The 24,689-nt window shown below is 41.1% G+C and overlaps 2 protein-coding genes across 2 annotated transcripts; both read right to left on the reverse strand.

Moving 5' to 3' along the window:
• Nucleotides 1–393: 393 nt before the first annotated feature.
• sparta (spartin a) lies at nucleotides 394–8,935 on the reverse strand. Its single transcript, XM_030437439.1, has 8 exons — nucleotides 8,028–8,935; nucleotides 6,142–6,932; nucleotides 3,954–4,148; nucleotides 3,491–3,647; nucleotides 3,050–3,261; nucleotides 2,694–2,838; nucleotides 1,540–1,630; nucleotides 394–793 (listed from the first exon to the last, which is right to left on the reverse strand). Exons 2-8 carry the CDS (start codon nucleotides 6,904–6,906, stop codon nucleotides 532–534), a joined length of 1,827 nt encoding a protein of 608 aa, XP_030293299.1. The 5' UTR covers nucleotides 6,907–6,932; nucleotides 8,028–8,935; the 3' UTR covers nucleotides 394–531.
• A 179-nt stretch (nucleotides 8,936–9,114) lies between these two features.
• ccna1 (cyclin A1) lies at nucleotides 9,115–13,505 on the reverse strand. Its single transcript, XM_030437438.1, has 9 exons — nucleotides 13,262–13,505; nucleotides 11,986–12,144; nucleotides 11,649–11,868; nucleotides 11,467–11,567; nucleotides 10,836–11,062; nucleotides 9,975–10,179; nucleotides 9,743–9,856; nucleotides 9,518–9,651; nucleotides 9,115–9,346 (listed from the first exon to the last, which is right to left on the reverse strand). Exons 1-9 carry the CDS (start codon nucleotides 13,265–13,267, stop codon nucleotides 9,295–9,297), a joined length of 1,218 nt encoding a protein of 405 aa, XP_030293298.1. The 5' UTR covers nucleotides 13,268–13,505; the 3' UTR covers nucleotides 9,115–9,294.
• Between the last annotated feature and the right edge of the window lie 11,184 nt (nucleotides 13,506–24,689).

The following is a 24,689-nucleotide window of genomic DNA, read 5'->3' on the forward strand; positions in this document are numbered from 1 at the left end:
TAATTTTACCATCCAGCATTTGGTGACTATAAAGCCCGGTTGATTTATCTCTCAGGCTGTCGATTATAAACTGAAAAGTATGCTCAGCAAATCCGTGTGCGTGTTTGTAAACAAAAGACAGATTTTGCATTATATTTTGCTTATTTTTGTCACTATAAGAACATTCCTCCAACAGTAACGCTTAAAATGTGCAACTCATACCATGCTTTACATTATTATTTCCACTTTCACACCGCTCTCAACATACAGGTAGCTTTTTCTACACACTGAACATTTTGTCATACACAAAAACATACCAAAATACTTGTACACAAATAAATACAATGACAAGCCTAAAAAAAGAACACAAAATTAATGTGTAGTTTTTTGTTTTTTTTGGGGGGGGGGGGGGGGGGTTACAATCATGTAGCATAAAAAAACATAAAATAAATGTTTTCTTTCCCTGAAAGCTTATTCAAATATTTTCACCTACGACAAGACGCTGATCGATCAGTCTGACATGGCCTGTCAAGCAAAACATTAACGAATGTCCTATTCCTTCTTCTTTTCCTCCTCTTTCTTCTGCTCTTCCTTCACATTTGTCTCCGCTTGATGTTCCAGTTTCTTCTCCTCCTTCACCTCACCTTCTGCGGCCTGTCCACTCCGGCTTTTTACCATGGCCTTGGCTGTCTTCTTGCCTGTGGTCTTCAGGAAGGCTTTAATGCCCAGATTGTCAATGTTGTACGCGGTCACCCCGACATTGACCACTGACTTGAGAGCAGTGTCTGTGGCTTGGCCTGCATCATCGCCATACCTTCACCACGGGTAATATGGTGGAGTTAGGGAAGAGGGATTCAGTGAAGAAAATAAATAAGGATGTGCACAGAATTATTTTATGTTCTCATTCACATCAGCACATCAGCACACTAAAGGGTCAAGAAAAAACAGTCATATTTAATTTTGTAGCAGTTTTATTAGTAACAAACCAGAAAAAGGAGGCTACAGATAGTATGAACAGCAAGAGCAGCACCACCCAACACAAGCAGACATAAAGCCAAAGTTAACATACCTGTAGACAAGCCCAGAAAGACACGCGATCCCAACACACTGTATATTTCCACATATAAGCGAATTAAAGAGAGGCAACTCTGTGTTAGTGGTTGGATTTGTTATATATCTTATTGAGGGTTATTTTCTGACTTGATCCGGGTTAATAAAAGAGCGTACATGAAAGGGTTGAGCAGGGTCAGCTGTTAGTTCACAAGTCTTTGTCTTTCCTTCCCCCGTGCAGTCATATGTTTCTTGACATCTTAAATAGACTCTCTAGGCCCTTAAATCTGAAATAGATAGGAAGAAGGTGTGAAAGCAGATCAGTTTCCCAATGTACCAAGAGGAAAGTTGCACCATAGGAAACTGCAAGGCTGGTTTTTCTGATCCAGAACAGTTCTACTGTGTTTGAAGGGACCAAACGGCTTCAGAAATAGCTTGAAAATAAGATCAACTGTAAAAAACCAATGACCAGAAAATAAAGAAGCAGAAAAAGGAAGTGTCAGAACTTACTTGTGCGTCACTGTCAGGACAGTCTCATTTGTAACACTTTTGCCCACAAGCTTTGCGCCCGTCTCCAGGCTAGACCAAACTGTAGAGAAACCTGGTTTGGATGTAAAGGAAAAAAATGGCTGAGAAGTAGAAAAATACTCGGACAGAAATCTTTAAAGGGGGACAATTTGTCTTTGTTGAGGTATGGCTGGGTGTCAACAAAAAACATACATATATACACCTATATTTCAACAACATACAGTGCCTAAACAAAAAGTATTCACCTCCTTAACTGTTTTCCCATTTTATTGCTTTTATAAATGGAATCATGGTCAATTTACTAAATATATATATTTTCAAATCTCTGGTTAATCAGTACTCCTGGCTACAATCACACTGTCAAGACAAAATAACACTCAAAGCAACTACATGAAAAGGTGATTTAGAAGTATGAACCAGGGTGGTGGTAGCATAGTGCTGTGGGGATGCTTCTCTGCAGCAGGCCCTGGCTTGTTACGGCAGAGGGTAAAATGAATGCAGCAAATTATAGGGAAATCCTGAAGGACAACAAGATTCAGTCTTAACTACGATCTGAGGGAAGATTTATTTTTCAACAAGACAATGACCCAAAGCATACAGCGAAAGCTACACAGAAATGGAATAAAGACAACAAGGTCAATGTTCTGGAGCGGCCCAGTCAAAGCCCAGACCTCAGTCCAATACAGAATTTGTGGCTGGATTTGAAAAGCGATGTTCAGGCCCGATCCCCATGCAGCCTGATAGAGCCTGGGCAGTTTTGCAAAAAAAGAATGGAGTAAAATTGCTTTTTGCTTTGTCTATCTTTTGTATATTGACCATGATTCCATTTATAAAAACAATAAAACGGGCAAACAGTTAAGGGGGTGAATACTTTATATAGGCACTGTATATTGTTGAAATACAGGACTCCTAGATCGGCAATGTATTGTTTTCGTTGACACCCAACCATACCTCAAAATACATGCTCTGTTCTTAACACAAATGCAAACATATTGCTTTAAAGTACATACTGAACTCATATATAGCTCTTTCTTTTTGATGCCTAGTGCACCTTTAAACAAATATTTAAAATGCTAAAACACCTGATTAGATAATTTCATGACTGATCCTGACATTTCCAGTATACTGGTACACACCTTGTACACTGCTGGCTGCCACAAACTTGGCTCCATCCAGGTTGGATGGGCTGCCATCTTTGCTCTTCTTCAGAGACTCTGGGACCAGCTTAGCTCCATGTTTCTTCACATGAGGTGCCACCTTCTCTGCTACGTGTCCTGCCACCTGTGCTCACTCCGTTAACTGTAAACATACACAGTCATACAGTAGATCCATACATAGAGGTAAGTAGACTTATGCAATGCACTCTTGATACTATAAATTTGGTGCCAGAAAATACCTTTTATTCTTAAAAACGTTCACTTTTACCACAGTAATTCTTGAACACTGTATCTTTACTTTTACTTAAGTATGACTTTTAGGTACTTTTTACAACACAGTTTATGTTCTTACCCAAAAACTGGCTGACTCGCACGGCGCCCCCTGTGGCCTGTTTAGCCGCGTGCAGACCTTTGGTGACACGGGGGCTGACCTCTGAGGGAGTTTCCTCAGGTGTCATGTGTTCCCTGATCTTGGCTGCTCCTTTATGAATGGCCCTCCCAGTGGCCTCTGCTCCTTTCACAAACTCTACACTCAACTTAGCAGCTCCTAAAGACAGAAATATTTAGGGTGGTAAATGTACATTGGCAATATAATTGTTCTGTTTCCAAAATATCTACTACAGGTAAATGAAGATGTGGTTGGACAACTTTGCAAAGCTAACCAGCGCCCTCTAGTGTGGAGTTATGTGAACAGAGCAACATTTACTGTATAAACAGTCTGTGTCTAACACTGTAGCTTTGATTTCCTTCATTAGGACTCGCACAAACAAACACACCTGACAAGATTCCTTGTGCCACCTTCTCACTCCACCCAGGAAGTGGTTGTTTTTCCTTGTCTCCCGTCGGGACTGTCACTCCAGTTTGCTCTTTCGGTGGACCCAGGGGGATTTTCTCACTCAGGTTGATGATTTCTGACCCAACCCCCTCTGGACCCTGTCAAGGAATCCATAAAGACATATATCAAGGAGGGAAACACAGTAAGATGCTCTCAAAATGTGTGCGCACCCAAACAGGCAGCTTACATTCCTGCCAGCCATGACTAAGCTGGCTAAGAATGTGTTTACTCGCGGCATAAAAACTATTTTGTTCCTCCTGAATTTTCACAAGAGAAAACTGACACATAATGTGCGTCAGAAGCAATCATGTGTGAAGTGTGAAGTGCTTGATCACGTTACAAGGAATAGATTTTTATACACACCCAACCATTGTGTTTGCTCCATACTGACAATAAAGACTGACCTGGATCCTGAGCTCCGCGAGCTGCGTTAAGAGGTCCTTAAAAGTCTCTCGGTCTGCAGCAGGCAGTTCAGAGGACAGCACTATGCCGACAAAGGACCCTGGCGTCTCTGCCAAGGTGTCAGGGAACATGAAGATCCCAGAGTTAGCCAATAGCACTGGAGTGTCTGAAGCCAGCGGGTACAGCCAGTCACACACCTTGAAAACACAAAAGACACACAAAATTAGTTGGATGGTGAAGGCCTCAAGGTCACAGTTCATCAACCGTCTTTCACCACAAATCTTTTTTATCTTGAAACATTATTGAAAATTTTTTAATGCAATTAATAAGTGCATTTTGCATATTTAGCAATTACATTCGGTCAAGTCAAATTACTGGCATAAGTACAGGTGTACTGTGTGTATTCTACAACATGTGGGATGCTCTTTCCTTTGTGTTTTAACGTGGTACAAGAGCAGTTTCATAATTTTCAAATTGGCATGGTTTAATAAAGTATTTCTTCACGACCTAACTATAATGTAATTACACATTTTGTAAAATTGAATCAGGGCTGATTTGGTGACTCATTTTTTGCAACATCATCATTTTCATTTAATCCATTCCGACATGAATAACTTCGTATGTACAGTAAGTGGCGGCTTATTGTGAGGACAGAAGGTTTATGTCAGCCTCATTCCCTTTCAAGGCACAAAAATGCAGATATATCCCAATAGGCATAGTGTCCTCAAGTATTCCTTTGTGACCCAATAACTTCCCCTCTCAAAGTCACATTAGGGGAGTTTATCTCCATCAGGACTTACATCTATCAGAGGCAACATTAAAACCACTGACAGGCAATGTGAATAACATTGATCATCCCTTTACAACGCAATGTTCTGCAGGGAAAACTTGGGTCCTGGCATTCATGTGGCTGCCACTTGACCTGCACCACCTGACCACAGCCCATCATGGCAACATCACTCCCAGCTCAGTCATCCACAAGGGCAGATACAGACTTGCTGCTGCATGGTGCCACTGGTATGCCGCCTGACAGAATGACCCCTGTGAGGGCGCAGGGCACCGACCAGCGGCACAACAGAAGCGCAGAGTCATCTGTTAATGGGACCATTGTCTTGCTGGGAAACAAAGCGGGGCCAGAATACAGGAGAGCAGCAAGTCATGGGTTGCGGTGCAATATGCAGCACGACATAATGCGCGCTTTGTAGTAGTCCCAGAACACATTATTTCATATCTATCGATTTTGTTGTTTGAAATGGAGATTAAGCCATTTATTAGCATAGAGACGTAGTGAAAAGTAATACTACCCAAACACAAATACAACACATTAGCAGTGGGAGAGCTTAATATCTTTGCTTCAAACTGCAAATATATTTATATAATATTAACAATAACACTAAGATTTCTACTCTGTTAGAAAATGGTTCTGCTTTGCATCCGGTCAACATTGATGACGGTTACAGAGTGTAAGAGTGTAAAGGCAATGATGAAACTGTAAGTACAGCTGAAATAATTAGACATTCAGATGAACTGATAATTGATTCATAATGTTCAAGCTAAAATGCCAAATATTCACTGATTTCTGTTCCAACAATGTGACGATTTGCTGCTTTCAACTGTTTCATATCATTCTCAACAGTATGTCTTTGTTTTTTTGCGACATTTGTAGACATCATCTCAGGCACTAAGAAGCTGTGACAGGTGTTTTTCACTATTCTCTGATATTAAACGCAAATGAGAAATAAGCATCAGTTGCAACTCTAATTGCAATGTCTTTAACCACTTAACAAAGTCAGTATTCAGTACAAATGAGCGTGGGGCAGGGAAGTCACTGTTTAGGAAAGTTAAAAAGGTGTTTAAAGCAAAAAACTTTTAGAGGTCAGTTTGCTTTTTTTTCCTTTCGTCATAAAATGCGCATGTTTTGTCAATCACAAAGTGGACAACTGATATGGGTATGAGATTACATAAAAGAGGCAACACCATCATTTGCAGGCAGAACATTCCTATGTGACTAGTACGTCATGGTCAACATATACATCAACATAATGAGTCAAAGTTATACAACTGGTCTAGTGGTTTCACTGACGCAGCTTGCTGTTCGCACCTACTCACCGTCAGAGCACACACCCATCATTGCTAAAATACCTACACCCACAACGGACAGATGTGTGATTTAACATACTGTATGCTTACATGTAGAAATGCTGAGGGTCTTCCAGCAGTGGCATCCTTGCTCTGAGAGTCAAACGTTATGATGCGAAGGTATCCTGGATGAGACAGGGAGCTGACCTGTCCACCCGGGGCCACAAAAAACATCTGCACCCCAGAGGGGATGAAAAGTAGCTCGGTTCCATCTCCTCTGGCTCCAGTGGCAGGACCGTAATCCAGGCTGCGGTGGCCGACTGTTGGCTGTGGTGTGTAGGCTGGTGGCTGGTCCCCTGTGTTAGCCATTGCTGTAGTTTCTGTTGCAGGGACAGTGTGTGTGTGCAGAGCAGCAGGGGGAGGAGGCCTGGCAGGGGGTGCTGCAGGGGCTGGGGTTTTGTCCTGGGTGGTAGCAGGTATGCTGGGGTAGAGATGATGGACAGAGCTTTCGGGAGGCTGACTGTTTGGTGCCAGGTCTGGATAAAGATTAGGAGGAAGATCCATCAACAGGTGGCCCCTCTGAGATTCTGTTGTGGGCTGAGAGGTCTCCAGGTCAGACAGGTGGGCGGTGACAGTCCTCAGAGTATCCCTCATCCTCTGCTGAAACTGCCTGGCAGTGTCCCACACAGCTCCCTGCTGTCTCTCCCCGCCAATGGGGACTTCAGTTCCGTGGGTAAGGTGTTGCTGACCCTTCCTGTAATACTCCAGGGCCCCTTCTTTATTCCCAGCCTCTTCAGCAGCCAGCCCACGGCTCAGACTATGAAACGCCAACTCATACTGGTCCTTGATGAGCAGCAGCTCAGCAGGCTCAGCCATACTGGGGAGTGGACGGGATACAGGGACTATAAAGGAAAGGAGAGAAAGGAGATACTCAAGAGTTGTATCTCCAAATCTAATAAAGGTTATAGAGTGACACAAAGCAATGCGTAAGATGATTCATTGGTTGTTGTTTTGTGTTTTCTTGTTGTCTACGACACATAAATAGTAAAGACATACTAAGCATGTTGTGCTTGTATTTGGAAATGAAAAAGAGCAATCAACTATGAGTACATGTAAAAGTCGATCATAAATATATTTAACTGTATATATTGTACATTAGGGGTTGACTGATCTGTTTTCTTTAATGAACAAAATCAGTGTTTTGTTTCCTTTATTTATTTCAATCTAACTGCCAATTCAATAAATGACTCTTTAACTGCACTACTCTGGCTCTGATGCAGCATGTAATTTGCAAAGTAACTAACAGCCTGTTCCTGACTTAAGTTATCAAAATAAATGTAGTGGAATAATAACAACAATACACAAACGTGCTAGAGTCGAAGCATGAAGAGGCAGAAAAGGGAATTACTGGAGTAAAGTACAAATTCCTCAAACGCTGAATAGAGAATAAATGCACTTACTTACATTTCATCACTGTACAAGAGTGATGATGGAGAGTTTATTGTTGTATTTCTATACATCTATACATAAATACCTTAGGAAAAACTGCACAATACACCTTTGAATATTGAGTTAATAGCAGACTACCGTTTTTTTAAAAACAGTTGTAAAAACAACAGCATGATTAAACATAACGCAGTTGTGACGAGGAAACGAAAAGCTGGTGGCATTCCTGACTGGCTTCCTTACTGACATTATGGACAGGAGTACACTGACAGAGTACATGAGCTAGCGCGAGAAAAATCTCTGTCATGTCTTTGTGGTCGGCCGCTGTCACAGGTTGTTAATGACCTGAGCTGCGAGCAGACCCATCAGGTTTTACCTGCGTGTGCGCCTTCTCAGGAAGTAAGTTAAGTTACTATCTAGGAGTTTCACATTTAAAGGTACCAGTTCACACAATCAATCTCAACAACGTCTTTAAAAACAGCAGCCTTCTCAGACGTGTAGACCGACCACTGGACAACGAAAGATACAATTACAAGTTGAAAGTGGCTTACCTTGAGGGAATAACGTTAATGTCCTCGCAAAAAACAATAAAATAAAAATACAATTAAAAAAGGACGTTGAGAAAGCTCAATTCAGTTTTTGACGGCTCTTCTTCTCCTTCATAGACGTGAATATGTGTACTCACGAGAAAAGAAAAAAAGTTGACTTGAAGTTCCCTCTGTTTCAATCTGACGCTCCTTCAGCGGCTCATCATGACGTCAAACCACCCGGACTGACGGTAAAGGCTTCCGGCGACGACTTTCAAAATAAAACCCAACGGCTATGCGTTATAATGGTAATAAATAATACATTTATTTTGAAGGGATTGATTGATTAATTGATTGATGAATGATTGATTGAATTATCTTATGTATTATAGCTTATATATTGATTCATTTTGTGTTCTACAAACATGTACTACCATAATAATAATTAATACCATAATTATTTATATATGCTATAATGATTTAAGTATGTATTTACCAGTATCCACTTACCCCTCACCATACCTATCTACATATTCAATGTCTCAGTTAAATAAAAGACGCTTCCTTTAAATGTGGTGATTTGATTTTCTATTAACTCTAACCTATTACCTCAGGGACAGTACACACAGGGAGATATGAAATCTGAGAAATAAAGCTTTAACTTGAAAGTTTAGGGCTGAATACGGATAAATAAATAGAATAAGATTGTCATCATTTATACAGATTTTTTTTCTTAAGATTGCTTTATGAGTCAAGGTTTTCATGGAAATTTTATTTTTTGCACTTTTTCCACATTTTCATGAAAACATATGTATATAAATGATGAGGTGATTTTTACTGGGGTTACAAAACAAGCATGCTCCCTTTTGTGTCCAAAATATGATCTGATGCTCTGTGCATGAAACATTTTACCTTTATAAACATTGTTGTAGCTCCAACAAAATAGCATATTATGCAGCCCTACACATATCTTAATTATCAGGTATTGAATATGCTGTTATTCATACTTTAAAAATCACATAAGAGCAAATAAAAAGTAGTGTATATACAACAAGCAGCTTTAAAAGCATTATGCTTTAACACCTGCACGTTTTAAAATACTTCACTCGTATATTTTAAAATGATTTATTATATTTACATGAACCATAAGGGGGGAAAAAAATCAGTTACTCAAGGTCATTATCTGTCCTGAGGGTATGGTGTAATTGGGCTTGGTTGTAGAGGCAGCTGTCTTTGTTTTGTTCTCAGTCAAGCTCTGGCAGAAGCGTCATTAAAAGGGTGGAGCAGCGATTCATACAAACGGCAGAGAAGCAGGCGGGGTGATTAATGAGACACGACTATACCTGTAAATGAAAAGACAAAACACATCCATTTATATTTCCAGGGTGCTCCAACAAAACCAGTCCTATTACTAACAACACATGAAAGATCTGAAACTTTCTAAAACTACAGTTTACATGAGCTGTCAAAATTATTAAGATATATTTAAGAAAAATCTGTGAACAAAGCCTTACTTTAAGCTTTTGTACTTATCCCTGATGGCCTGTTGTGGGCGACTCTCTGCGCTGATGTAAAGCTTGTGCAGGTCAGTGAGGCAGGGCACAATTTCAGCCATGGTATAACCAGTAAAGGCATGTAAAGAACTGGGCTAAAATGTGGGAAAAAAGAGCCATGTGGATTCATGTTTTGGCTAAAAAGGGACTTCGAGAACTCAAAAACAATGATCTGAACAAACTTACCCAGAGAGATTTGCTTACGGTGTACGTGGCTAGGCAGTAGGCTCCAGCTGCCACCATAGACGGGGTGTACTTTAGGAATGGGTCGATTTCGAGCAGGCTTAACTCTGCTGCATACTGGAAGCAGACACAAACACATCGCCAAATGAAAAGGGGGAAATGGAAAACTGAGTTCAAAGGCAGCGGGTATAAATTGGTAGTCTGGCTGGCATTTGATTTATTGATTTTTGCTCACCAGGGCCAGGTTCTCTGCAACGGCAGACACAGGCTGGACAGACATGAGCAGGTGAAGGAACTGGTTTGTTGTGGGGGCTGCCATCTTGAAATCCAGCACTTTCAGTAAAACGTGCTCCATCCGGATTAACTCTTTCTTGGTGTAGGTGCTGTCTGTGGCGAACACAAACTCATTCAGCTCAGGAGGGAAGATCTCCTCGTACTTTCTGCAAGAGGACAGATCAGGCGACATTAGGTTTCGGACATATTGGACTAAACACACTAACGATTATTACTGAAATTTTACAGTAAATGACTGGCTAGTAATTGCATTAATTTCACAGTATATTGTAATTATGTTATAGTAATATTGATGAAAATCACAGTACTATACTGTGTTTCTACAGTAACTCAAGCACAATTTTATAGGGAAAATAGAGTATTTTGATGCAAAATTCCATTATGATACTGTACTACACATCTGTAGTTATTGTAAAGGTATAGATTACAGTAAAAGATACTGTAATATTACATTAGTGTAGTGTTAACTCAACCATATTGCTTTTTAGCATGTTCACATTTTAGCAAGTTTTTAGCATGTCAGCATATGTACCTTACTGTAAATCTACATATTCTATTGCTAAATTACTATATCCCCAATAACAAGGAAATTAATTTTCTTGTAGTACACCATTTCAACTTTTTTACGGTCGCTTCAGAATATCACATAAATTCAAATTCACAGCACTTTAGCAAGATATTCAAAAAAATTACCCATCATGCCTTGTAAAAGCATAATCACAGTAGTTTACTTTGTTTAATTTGTTTGTTGACAGCCCTGGAAAAAAGTATCAAATCTTTAGAAACACAGACACGTTCTTACGCAGCGATCAGTAATGCAGCTGTGCCGACCAGCTGCAGCTTGCCCCGCTTCACACAGGCTGTGCAGGAGAGAAATCGGTCCAGATAGTTGATGGCAAGGTGCAGCGTTTCCGAGCGAAGCTGGTAATCCTGGACGACTTCCACCAGCCAGTCCACCAGGATGACATGCATGCCGTTTGTGATCTCTGGATGTTTCTCCAAATAGCCTGGCCTCGGCCTCAACCTCATCTGGCGTTAGAAAACAAAAGCTGGCAATGAGTTGTGAATTATTTACAGTGAACAGAGGAGCAAACACACTGCCAACAAGTGATTATTTTCACTGTCGATTAATTGGTCGCTTATTTTCCCAATTAATTCAGCAGTTGTTTGGTCTTTAAAATGGCGAAAAAGGTTGATCAGATGTTCTCAAAGACCAAGAGGACATTTCAAAATATCTCGTTTTGCACACAATCTTTAGTAATTCAGTTTACTGTCCTAGAGGAGTAAAGAAACAACAAAATATTCACATTTAATTTTGACTTTCTTTCTTACAAAAATTACTCAGAATAATCGATTATCACATAGACATAGTCGACAAATCAATGAAATGTTGAGGGTCAGATTCAGTGCTCATAGTTCAGATAATTTCGCACTTCACTCTCCCTCAAGTGCTGGTGAATGTCCTCAGCATACTGGGAAATACACATCAGGGATTCATCTGGCTCAGACTGCATAGAAGCATCCTGGCACGAACCTATGAGGGCGAGCAGCAGATGGGTGAAGAACAGGAAACAAAATGGTAGCTGTTTTTTTTTTTTCTATTTGCAAAATTCACTTGAACTCAGCTCCAGCAGGCGTCTCAAATGTTCATTTTGCAGGGCAGCGGTTTCATCATCTTGGTAATAGTTGCCAGAGACCACCTCTTCACCGGAGGCGGCGAGAACGACTTCACAGGCCTCTTCGACGTACACATCGTAGCTGGAACTGGAGGGACAACCCAGAAAGGTGAGCCGGGAGCTGTCTGAGATCGAACTGTGTTTGGAAAATTGGCTCCCCTGTGGAGACAAATGTGCCGACAAGACTGGGACATTAACTTGAAATGTGAGCGTTCTGCGAGGGGAAATTGAAAATCACAACGTTTGAATTCCCTCCACCGGGCCCCTCTCACTCGCCTGGCTGAGGGATCGACCGCGCTGCTCGTTCTCTGACAGCGCGCCGAGCACCGTGCGCTTCTTGGGCCGCTGGACCTGCGGTGCATCTGTTTTGCTTGAAGGCGGAAAGTTTTCTTTGCTAGTGAGACTGCTGCAGTGGGCATTTGTGCTGAGGTTCATCTGTAAACAAGGAGATGGGAATATAATTAAAAGACATTGCAGGACATAAATACATAAATCATTGAACACCTGAAACATGGACCTTAGTATGCTGCATTTGTCATCTCCCTATATGTAGAGTAGGCCTGATGTTTAAAGCACGGAGGTTAAAACCATCATCAATCATCATTTTGATGGATTGCAAGATCATTAATAGGTAACATCACCAATATAACACATTACAGAAACCTTGTTCTTGAGGAGTGCTACTGCATCTGTAAAAAACAGTAGTATAAAGCCTTATGTGGCTCTAGAGGAAGCTGCCAGTAAACACACATTGATGTGTAAAATGTGTAAACTACCCTTTAAAAAATTATAGCAAATATGAAAAAATATAAAATAAAGTAAGAGTAAAGCATCAAATCATCACATTTGAGAGGCCGGGATCACTGAATGTTTTGAAATTCTGCTAGAAAAAAGACCGAAATGTATTGATTAATTGATCATTTAAAAAAATATATTTTGAATCAATCAATAGTTTCAGCTATGCAGGTAAAGATCCAAAAAACAGCTTTTACTAAACATTTCTAGAAAATGCTCAGAATTCCACATGGGGTTACAGGGGCAGTTTTGAAGTAGAAGTATTCATTTTTTCCATGACTGAATAAACAAGCTGTTAAATAATATGAAATGGTGTTGTCCTTTAAGGTCACTTGTCACTAGTTTGTTTTTAGTTTTTTTTAAGCATAAAAAAGTCAATGAAAATCGTTCTCTGATGATTAAAACATCTTCCCCAAAATTAGAGAGTGCAGCTTTAAATGTTACGTAGATTGAAAAAAAAAAAAAAAAAAAAAAAAAAGCCAACCTTAAGTATCGCTTTAATCGAGCAGTGAACATTTAATATATTTTAGTGAGGTCGTTTGGTAGCTGTATGTGCTGCGCGCAGGCGCACTGAAGACGTCAGAAACATTACCATGGTTACAAGAAATGAAAAATGTCCATTAGTCAAACAAGCTAACACGAACGAGGTGTAAACCACGGCTGCAAACGAAGTGGATCACTCAGTCAGTCATGTCAACATTAACTATGGTTTCTAAGTGTTTCACATCTGAATCATCCGTTCCTGTCTGACTCTCACCATCATCACGATCCACGTAGTTCAAAATTAAACGGAAGTGCAGAAGAAGAAGTGAATAAGCTTTGCATTCCTCTCGAGACCTAACCAGAGTAATTAATCTACTGACTTTCTTGTGTGTTGCTTATTCTGAGGCGAACAGCGCCGTCTAAACCTAAAGCAGCTGCCAGACGGATGTCCGACGTTAGTTTTCTTTTCCTTCAGGTTGCCTTGTAAACCAATCAGCCGTTTCCTCCAATCACGTGCAGGAACGCAACAACTGACAGCCGGCGACGTCGTGCGTCAGGAACCCCCGTCCCTCACTGGACTGACCTGAGCAACAAGTGTAAATGAGTTAAGTGTCCTTCTGTGTTTAACTGTCCACTGCTTACACTGAGGGAGAAGACACAAAGTATGCGGATATATTTGGTTATTTTGACGATCAAATTAAAGTCTCTATTCCTTAATTGTTTGTATATAATTTATTTTAAATGGGCTGCTGATTATACAGGTAGCTGACACATGGCTTGGACACAACGTCAATGTTTCCCCACTAAAAAGTTAGGAAAGCTCACCTTTAAGTACAGATGCTACCCCTACAATGAGGTCTTCTCTGGATAATATCATGTTATGTACAGCATGTATTTATTAGTTCTCCACATCCTGACCATTTAGGAAAGATTTTAAGGCTTCTGAATAAGCCCAAACCCTCACTTCACTGTAACTCTATATACTATCCTTTGCAAAATGATTTAAAATACATTTTCTCAGTTGTAATACCCTCTCTGATTTCATTGGAAGAACAAAACATCAGCTTTGTAAAAAAAAAAAAAAAAAAAAGTTTTATGTTATCCTTTCATTTTGATGTATATCTTTAATCTGAATATTTTAATGTATATCTTCAATCTGAATATTTCTTCTTCTTTTTCTTTTTTTTAATCAGCATTCATCATACATCAACATATTTTCACAATCTTTGCTGTGATAGTGACCATGGTGGTCATGGTTCCTTCCAACTGTTTTTTTTTTTTTCCGGAAGATTTCTTTAGATGTCTTTTTCAACATTCACTGTTGATGTCCAAAATTAAAGCTTTTACAATGTAATTTTGACATCTCTCTATAAAAGCAAGGAATCTCTCTGTGTGTGTGTGTGTGTGTGTGTGTGTGTGTGTGTGTGTGTGTGTGTGTGTATGCTTCAAATATCTCTGCAGATCAGGATCAGACTGACTGAGAGTTTCAACATGGCTGCTGCGTGGTTCAAGGGTGTCCAACATCGCATTTGTTTCGACTGCAATGATACCGTTAATAATTTATTTCAGAAATGCTGTACAAATTCCACTAGCATTGCTAACCGTAGCCACCACAGTCACATGTGCACCAGAGCCAATCACTGCAGAGCCCACCGCGACCCCCCACCTTAAGAAACAAGCAGATTTATACCTGCAGCTGCGCGAGCTGGACCGGGATTTTGCCGGCGGTTCGGTCCCGTTCTGTTCGTTGCATCTAAACTAACTGTTGTGTATTAATCAGACTAAAAGAGTCCGGACCGAGTCTGTTCGGGTCTGAGGAGATCCGGAGACGCGCAGACAACAAAGTGGAATCGGAATCTGTGGATATTCGTGTGTAGCTAGCTGCTAGCCGCTAGCTCACACGGCCCACCTCCTGAGGCGACGGACCGGACGCACCGGCACGTCCAAAACCGGACTTAGGGTAAATAATGTCCGCCACGCTTTTTCGCGAACATTGCAGTCACGTTTGCTTTGTGTCTGGTGCAGGAAGAAACGGTAAAAACAGGCTTTTGTCACGAAAGTGTCCAAGCAGCAAGTTTGGTTGTTGAGGAACAGGAAGTTGTGGGAGGGACCTAGGCGGATGAATGACAGGCAACGACGGTCGGTGTATAGACAGCGATAGAGACAGCAATATTGAGAGTTGAGAGATTTGTGACATTTAGCGTGTTTGGAGTGTATAGTTAGTGTGTTATGTAGAGTTTGGTGTAGTGTGTTTAGTGTGTAGTGGAGTCGGTTTTTTGTTTAATGAGTCAAAACAATGAGGAGACTACTGAATGAGCATTGCCTGCATTTGAATGTAAATACGGTAGTTACATATAACTTCTACTCGGATTTTATGTTTTTTTGTGATTTTAGGTCCATTGTGTTAATACAGTATGTCAAAATAAAAAAATAACTGTACAGTCACACATGTGAGGTTGTGCTGAAAATAATGACACCAAGTAAATAGTTTTTAAGGTGAAATATAATGGCAAAATCAAAAATAGTCAAAAAAGGCCAATTATACCCTGGAATATCGGATTTCACAACAAACCGAAATATCCCTGACGTCCCACCTTCAAACACAGCCTCATTTGGCCGTCCATGAAAAAGCTACTTAACCTCCCACTTTTCTATAGGAATACATTTTTCTTACGGGCACTGCACTAGTCTTTTCAACTTTAGTAACGGACATATAAACTTTACTTCCTGTGGTTCAATATAACGGTCAAATTTTACTCCATGTAGTAAAACATGAAGGGTGGATTTGGACCCTAAGCCTCAACCTCTGCTGTGTGCATGAGGCGTACAATTTACCAGGTAAGCTATTTGTCAATTTCAATGAATACCATATCTTAGTCATCCAACTTTGGAATACTGGCCTACTTAAGAAAGGCTGGATAACCAAAACATGGTACTCAATGAAGCTGATAAATACTTTCTGCTGTACCTTTTTCTGCGCAGAATAAAATTCGGCCATCTTAAAAATGTTAAATTTGAACAGCAAGAAGTTCCTTAGACGTTTGTAGCTGAAGATGACGTCACGTGGACATCAACACAAGACGTTTCATTCCGGCTCCCCACTGGATGTCTTTTCAACACCGTAAAAGACACTGAATTGATGTCTTTTGGATATGTTTTCGCTCAGTGGGATGTGCTTAAACCAGCTGTGCGTTTGGATTGTGGCCCTTTGGAGGAGTCCCAGGTATGTAACAGTTGTAACGCTGTGATCCTACCCTCTCAGTGATGGGGGGGCGGAGTAGCTGAGACAGAGACACCATTCACCTTTTTTACAAGACACTGTACACTCAAACGAATTTTAGGGTTAAAAAAAGTTGCATAATGTTGCTTTAAAAATTACACACAAAGTGCAGTAACAAAATAGTCTGTCTGGAAGCTGTATCTGCGGTATGCGATATACCAGTAAAACAGTGTAAAAGACAGGAAATGGTCTTCAAAATGTGGATAATGTCTTGGATCTGTAACTGAAGCTTCTGGTTCACGTCAAGATGTTTCGAAATGCCTCATATCTCCAGATGTACAAAACCATATCAGACCAAGTAGCAAAACAGCTGCTTTATTTCCCCGACAGAGTGATATATATATTCATATCTGTAACCTGTCTGTTTCATAAATCTCAAGACTGGTCACTGGTGCCTCCATCGCCGGCAGCTGCTCCAAAATTTGCATCCGAGATCTGAACTTGATGTCAGCAAAACAGTTCGTCATGTATTTCATTGGGATTTGCTCTCAAATCTTTACTTTGGTAATTTGCCCTTTTGTCCTGGTAAAAAATCACCGAGGTTGTTTGAGGGTGAGCAACAACCTGGAAGCAGCCATCTGTCCCTAAGCTGTGGTCAAACTGTGAACTGCATTATTGACTGTGCTAGCTGCTGTTTTCTGCCTTTGTTGTTGCTGCCACAGAAGTCGCGTGGTTGCATCCCACATCAGAGGAGTGGCAATGATTTTTTTTTTTAATCCCAAAGCTACATACAGATAGCACAGGATGACAGAGGAAGACAAAGATCAAGAGTGGAAAACACACAGCAACATCCACAGTAGATAACACAGAGATGTATTGTCCTATGGACATGCTCAGACACACACTGTAAGTATTAACGCAGTAGAGACTCTTTGGTCGGACTACCGAATAAAGTGTGGGTGCCCTCAGAGCATTTGTCTGTTGCCTTAGATGGGGGAAATAAAGGATTGTGAAGGATCACTCCGTTATCTCCTTTTAATAGAAAATGTATAGCTAGAGTCACAACTGTATAAAGAAAAGCAGGTTTAAAATGTAAGCTGCCGCAGAACAAGGAGATCAGAGAGAAAGATTCACACAATTAATTAAGATGAAAATAAATAATTGAATAAATAAAAATACTTATTGAAAGTAAAAGAAAGAAAAAAGTCTGAATAAAAAGCTCCATGAACGCAGAGTTACTGCAAGTTCTGTGTCGTCCATCAGATGGCAGGCTTTCTCTTCAGTAATAACGGGCCTGATGCTCTTCATCTGCAATAAATCACACAGGCTTCTGACATGTTGTCATGTGAAAATTACCATTTTAGGCAGATGTCAGATTATGTAAACAGAGAGGGCGCAAAGTCACAACTCGAGGCTCCAACCTCAAGAAGTCAAAATAAGAGGAGTTAGTCTGGATACATGTATAACCGACCCTGTGACACTGTGACCTTGTTATATCTCATATTTACAAGTTACCACAGAGCCTTTGCTCAGTCAGACTCCCCGGGGATGAGATGGTGCAAAGCAGTGAAATATTCAGCTCATTAAAACACCAAAGTGACTTTACTCAAAGTGCTATGTATCTTTCATGTGAGAAAACCGAGTGGATGTATAGATGCCAAGACGCCTGAAATCATTATTATTACAGTTATCGTGATTATTACCATTATTACATCTTGGTCACAACAAGACTACAGGCAGTAAAAAAGCCAGCTTTGGGAATTTAAGGAGGACCCAGGAGCACTAAGCACCGGCTCGTCATGCTGCTGCTGAGCTCCAGCGGAGCAACAGGGGATTAAAGATTCCAATTTGCAACCTTGTGGTCACAAGGCTGCCACTTGAACCTTCAAACCAACCATCACTCCTGCATGTTCCTGACGCTGTCTTCAGTGGAGGACTCATTTGCAACTGCCGCATTTATAATTGTGCATATATGTTTCACCTCTAATCAACTGTTCAAATTTCTTTCTTTTTGGGGGATAATTAAGCTGGATTTTAGTTGCAGTTTGATGTAAAATATGTTGTTTTCCAACCTGCTCTTCAAGAAATCTCCCTGGTCAAACACTACATGATTTATCTTCAGAAAACAAATATCAAAAAGCTGGCCACGTTTTCCCCCCAAAGACTTTTTCTCATCAAGCACTAATCCGAGTTGCTGCCAAAAAATTAGTGTTGGCTGGTGGGAACAAAACTTTGAAATGCCAGGTTCCAACATTTGGCAGCATTTTGTTTTAAAACTCTCAAAACACTTCATGTTTAATGACTTTAATAGATGACATTTTCCGGACCCAGCAGAGGGAGCGTCTTTATCTTTTTTCATTATCTCGTTAGACACTTGAAACACGGACCCTTTGTTCTGAGATTTTATCACTGTTCAACAAAATCCCTCAGTTAAAGTTGCAGCGATGATTATTACATTAACCGTCATAAAGAAGAGAGAGTATGACTTAGAAATACTACTTTTAAACTGTTTTAGACTGTATGAAACAACTTCAATTTAATACTGATCCCTCTATATGACCTACACAAGCAACTGAGACCATCAGGGAGAAGATTGTCTAATACTATTACATCGTTATACTGTAGTTAGTCAGTTAAAGGTGCAATGTGTAATCGTGGGGAAGAAATTTTGATCAGAAGAGATCATTGGTCTTTTTGGGCAGACCCTGTCAGCTGTATTACATCGTGTTTCGTCTTCTTGTACTGAATCTCACAGTCTAACCAAGGCCAATACAAGTGTGCTAGCCTTTGATGCCTTCTAGTGCCTGCAAATATAAACGATTCCTTTCACTGCACTGATTCATTTGTTTTCAAACACAGGAGCACCCATTAGAACATACAGACCTACACAGCCCTACACAGCCATCAGCATAAGTATACAAAGAGATAGCAGTCCAATTATTATCTAGGATCAGGCATAACCACCTTTTATCAAATATACGTTTTTCTGTAAGTGTAAGTAATATCTCATTTGTTTTATACAGTACAGTTCCAATAGTTTTTGTTAAAGAGGTCATTTAATACTAATTTTCAGGTTCATACATGTATTTGTTGGTCCTAGTAGAATAGGCTTAATACATTAATTTTCCAAAAACCTGTTTTTCTCAAATGGTGCATTGCTGCAGCGTGCCTTTTCACACTACATCTTGAACGCTCCGTTTTAGCTACAGTTTGAGACGGCTCGCATCTGTTCAGTCTTTGGTGAGAGTTGCGCATGCGCTTTACTCAACAGGCAGGCTGTAGCCAATCAGTGGCAGAGTAGAGCGAGTAGTGTGATCTAAAATAACGGCTTTACATCAGCAGCAACTGTATGTCTGCTGACTGACTGGAGTGTATATATTTTATAATAAATATCTATTTAAAAAAATCTATTAACATAACGCCTGTTACATAGTGACGCACATAAACTACGGAAGTAAAGGCTCGACTCCAAATCAGGTGTTTCAGGCAGTGCAGGTGCAGGGTTTTCCGTGAGGGATAGTAACTCCTTTTGGCGAGGACTTTTCACTTTGCAGACATTGTACATGCACAAATGCTCCATAACACAATAAAGGAAAGGTAAAAACCCCAAAAGCATAATATGACATCCGCAAATTGAGAGTATGGGGACCTGGGTCTAACCATAATACACTTGATAGCAGCAGCATATGGAATCTGAAGATGGCAGGTATGTCCCTGTCCATCAATACCATCTGCTGCATCTTCAACTAGTGGAAAATGTATTTTTAATGACATGCTGGGCAGTATTGCCTGGAATTCGACATTCAGAGGGCAAACGTCATGACTCAAAAGCATAAATCATTTGGGATCAATTTTTGTGTTGAATTTGCTGCTATCTGGACAGGTGATCATAAAATCAAAGCTAAGCAGGTCATTTTTCTCAGTGCTATTGAATTTTTTTATTGGGTCTGTAGTTATGTGTAATATTTGAGTTTTTATGGAGCTGAAATAGATATCAGTACTGGTTGCAAGAAGAACACAAGAAGGATGAAAAGAGACAGAGGGTACAGTGAATAATTGCCTCTGACAGATAAGATGCATTGGAACTTTGTTCCACCACAGAACCAATAAAACGTCCTTACCTATTTGGTCCAGTTGAGATGGGACATGTGGTCGTGCTATGCTGTGGCTATTTTCACCTCTCGAAATAGAATCAATATCTGTTCACATCCTGCTGAGAGGAGCAATCACACACACACACACACACACACACACACACACACACACTCATACTTACACACACAAACACCAACACTGCACCTGCTCAGGGGACACAAAGTCTCCCTGTCTTCCTCTGTCTTTTTGTCCCCCTCCCTCATTTCCGTTCAGTCCCTAAGCAGATTGCTTATGACAGATAGCATTGGGCCGCTGCCATTTCATTAGCGTGATGTATTGCTGGTGACAGGCTCGGGCCAGATGGGCTGGGGGTTTGAGCATCACCTCTAAAATACTGCGCCATCCGGGGAGAATCCTCCCAGTCGAGGATGGGCGCGTCTCATCTCTCAGCTGCTGCACCCTCATCCAGTGGTGTTACCCCTGTTGGGAGGGATCACAGCTGAGATTGTCTCTCACTCAGAGCAAGACAAAATGTTCTCAGTGTTCGTTCCAAAACGGGGCTTCTAACTCGGCGGATAAAAAAGACGAAAAGGCGACCTAATCTGCCGAGGTTTATCCGTGTTGAACATGGATTTTCCCGTAACGTTTTGCGGAACGAGAAGCTCATTAACTGATCTCGATTCAGTCAAATTGAAGAAATTGTAGTGTCTTAAAGGAACAGTTCAACCAAAAATGAACATTCTGTTCAACATTCCCATCTGAAGTGGGTGCACAGGCTTGAAATGTGTAAATCATTTATTTCTAAATACATTTCGGAACTTGGCTTCTCCGATAACATTGATTACATCGGACAATTTTATTTTCACTTTCAATTAAAAAAAAAAACATATTTAAAACAAGTCCCCATCTACTTCAGTTGTTTAGGAGTATGATGCAATGCTGTTTCGCTGTAAAGCTCCAGAAATGTTTTGTAGACCGCCAATCTTCATCCAGATAATGACAGTATTCTCATTTTCGTGTCAACTGTTCCTTTAAGGGTCTGATACCAGGAGAGGCATTGTTACGTCCTCTGATATATCCCAACGTTTTATCTCAAAAACTTCAAACTGCTGCCTGTCTTTTACATGTTGGCTGGTTGACATCTCTTGAAATAATAATGCGAAAATGGAAAAGATCTTAAACTCATCAGTTATGCTGTTAAAATTCCCCAAACCGCGGCAAAGACAGGTCACGTTAGGTTGACGGCCAATTAGCAATATTTGTTGGCTCTCCGAGAGGGCTGGCAGTCAGCATTCTTATGTGAAAGTTTTCAAAGCAACACGAGACTAAGAAAAAAAAACCTCCAAACAGGCCAAATCATCTGTGCCAAACACTGCAGGGGCCTCAGTGAAGAGAACCGCAAAATCATTTAAGATGTGGAGGGGAAGAGTCTCGAAACTCCCCCCAACACAACACCGACAAAACCACATCAAATACGAGGAGTGGTAAAAATATCCATATTTCTTAATGTCTGAAGGTCACATTTGTCGCCCACTCTTCGTGTCATAACACTGCCTAATTTAATCATCGTAATGTTGATCAAAGGGGCTTTTGTTGAGGAATACAATGTGGAAATCTGACGCCAATCTTCTCCATGAAAAGGCCCATCACTGTAGTGAGCCAGGGGCATGAAAAGAAAATGAGCTATTGAGAGAGGAAAGGGGGTGTTACACCAATATCATCTTATTGTCTGTTTCTTATGATGGCAGGATGATTATGCTGCTTTAACCGGGATACCACAACACACACATACACACACACTGTTTAACCAATGTATAACCAGCGGGTAACTCTTAATAGAATATCACAGCATGTTGGAACAGCCGTAATGATGCAACAAAAACCTTTGATGAAAGTTTAATTGTTTACTTTTTGGGGTCCGCTAACGTTTTTTTTTTTCCATCCGATTCATTAGCTACTGAGCGAACAGGAGGAAAGGCTGACTCGAAATGTACAAATTCATGATCTGACTCTGTGATTAAGCTGCCTGACAAAGTGTTGCATTTGTCCTTGTATCCTCTCGTCTATACCTTTCTGATGCTAACTGGTGCACCGGATATCTCGCCGTCTCTCCAATCCCGAGCCACGCTACGTATGAATTATGAATGTCTGAAGAGTAAGGGCATTTTTTTTTTTTTTTTTTTTATATTTGCAATTTAAGAGGCCCCAAATCTTTTGCCGTGCTAAATTATTCATGTATTCAAATGAATCTGACTTTGAGGACATTTTTTCCTTTCTTCTCCTCTTTCATGAATTTAGAGTGCACCCTTCAGAGGGGTTCGGGCAAAATTGCCTGAGACTATTAGCGGTAAAGGTTTTAGCAGAACGAGATTTCAAAAAAAGGTTTCGGGCCACTTCATGGGCTCCTTGCTCGAACATCATCTTGTACATCAGCGTTGTTGCCCAGTTTCTTTTCCCCACTTGTGGTAGGGCGTGTGGTACAGTGCCGATATCGTTTTTCCATCTCGTCTCATTGTTATTCTGGACAAGTACTCGCCTGTCAGGCTGCTGTCCTGTGCGTGTGTGCATGTGTGTGTGTGCGTGCATCACCGTTATGCCCCAGTATGTTTTCCCTGCTCCGTGGCCTCAGATCTGTGCAGCTCATTTTGCCTGGCAAGAAAGTGCCATGGGAGGAAAAAGATGGAGTCGGTGCACGTGTGTCGACTGAAGTTTTTTTTTTTTTCTTGAGCTCAAAAGATATAAGATTTTTAGCTGCTTGCCAGAGATTAGGGATGCAATGATACTCTTCCCGGCAACAAGGACAAAGACAAGTGAAGCCCTCCTGCGCTCACGTCTTGAATTTTTGCTTTTGTGATCCCCGCTCTCAGCGGGGAACTTTCAAATTGGTCCAGATTACCAGAGAGATGTGAAGCATATCTGGTAGCGCGGCTGCAATACACTGGAATACTGACAAATTTGCAACTAATATCCTGACACTTTCCCGTCTGTTAGCTTGAAGTTTTAACGGAACGAACTTGGCAAATCCCCCAAACATACACGCACGCACTCGCTTAAACCCCAAAATAGTCTCCGAATGCATTTACTTCGTTGCTGCCTATCTCCCCCCCCCCCCCCCCCCTCATTATCATGCAGTGCAGAGAGTGGTGTCCTCACAAGGACAGCGCTGGGATGGCATGGAGTCAGAACGGGCTGGGATATCAGGGAATGACACGGAATTGGCGGCCACGCCTTCCGGGATTAGTGACAAAAGCCTGCTGAGGCCAGAGCTCTTATCTCCGTCCTTCAGTCCTCTCCCTGTCACACGCAAACACACACGGGCCGTGCGCACAAGAATGCTCGAGTTAGCACAGAGATGAGCGCATGTACTCACATGGACACGATTCGCTCTGCCAGACACATTCCCGCTTTAGGAAAATAAGGAAAAGTGTGAGTGCGAGGATTCCCCGCTATTCGGGTTTAGGAATGGTCTCGCAGAGTGTGATCAGCGGAGTGTGAGGTCAGGGGAAACAATTATTGCGTAATCAAATGATGCGCAATGTTCCTTCCCCCTTCATCCTCGCTTTCCCCCCTCAAACAGCAGCAAGCCAGCCTGGAACATCTCATTTAAAATATTCATCAACACTTTTCCTCCCTTTTTTGGCTCGTTCGGATTAAGAAAATATGCACAAACGGATGTGTGCCCATCAGATGAATCCCAGGCCCTCCTCAAATAAGCTGTCACATTTTTTGTCTGAAGTACAACATGCACACCAGCCATGTGATGTTTCGCTTGAAGCCGGGTTTTGGATGTGAAATAAAGTCATCGTCCCTCTCATCTCAACTCTCTCTGTTCTCCTCCACCTCTGCCGTTCCCCCCTCTGGTGCCGGTGTCAGCGGGCAGATGGTGGCAGACTGAGGCATCTGTGGAAGAGGAGGCACCTCTTTCCCCTTCATAGAGCAGAGACAGGTGTCATCTGCCTCACAATTAACATCTTCATGAATACCATTAAGGCGCTAACAAGCTTGAGTGTGAAGTTCAGGGTCACGCAACGGAAACTTATTTTGAGTGTCCCTTTTTTAAAAACAAGCAAAGTTAAAGATCTTTTAAAGGGCTGGTTCACCCAATTAACACAGACATATTTTCTCAGCTTGAACTCCTCTCTACCAAAGAAATTAACTTTATGAAAGCTGTGGACAGCGTGTTGTGAGGATTCTCCAGGCTAACATGAGCACAGTTACTGCAAGATTGCACTGTTGAATTTTTTAGCCATGCTAGTGGCATGGCTCCAGGGATGAAAGGAAATGTTGGCCTGTTTGTCAGCTGGTTGACCGTCTGGTTGTTCCAGTGAAAAATAAGATTTTTTTTTTCTGTTTCTTTTTTGGGTTGTTTTACAGAAGTCCATGGTTT

The sequence above is a fragment of the Sparus aurata genome, chromosome 13, assembly GCF_900880675.1.
Source record: "Sparus aurata chromosome 13, fSpaAur1.1, whole genome shotgun sequence".
Classification (NCBI taxonomy): Eukaryota; Metazoa; Chordata; class Actinopteri; order Spariformes; family Sparidae; genus Sparus; species Sparus aurata.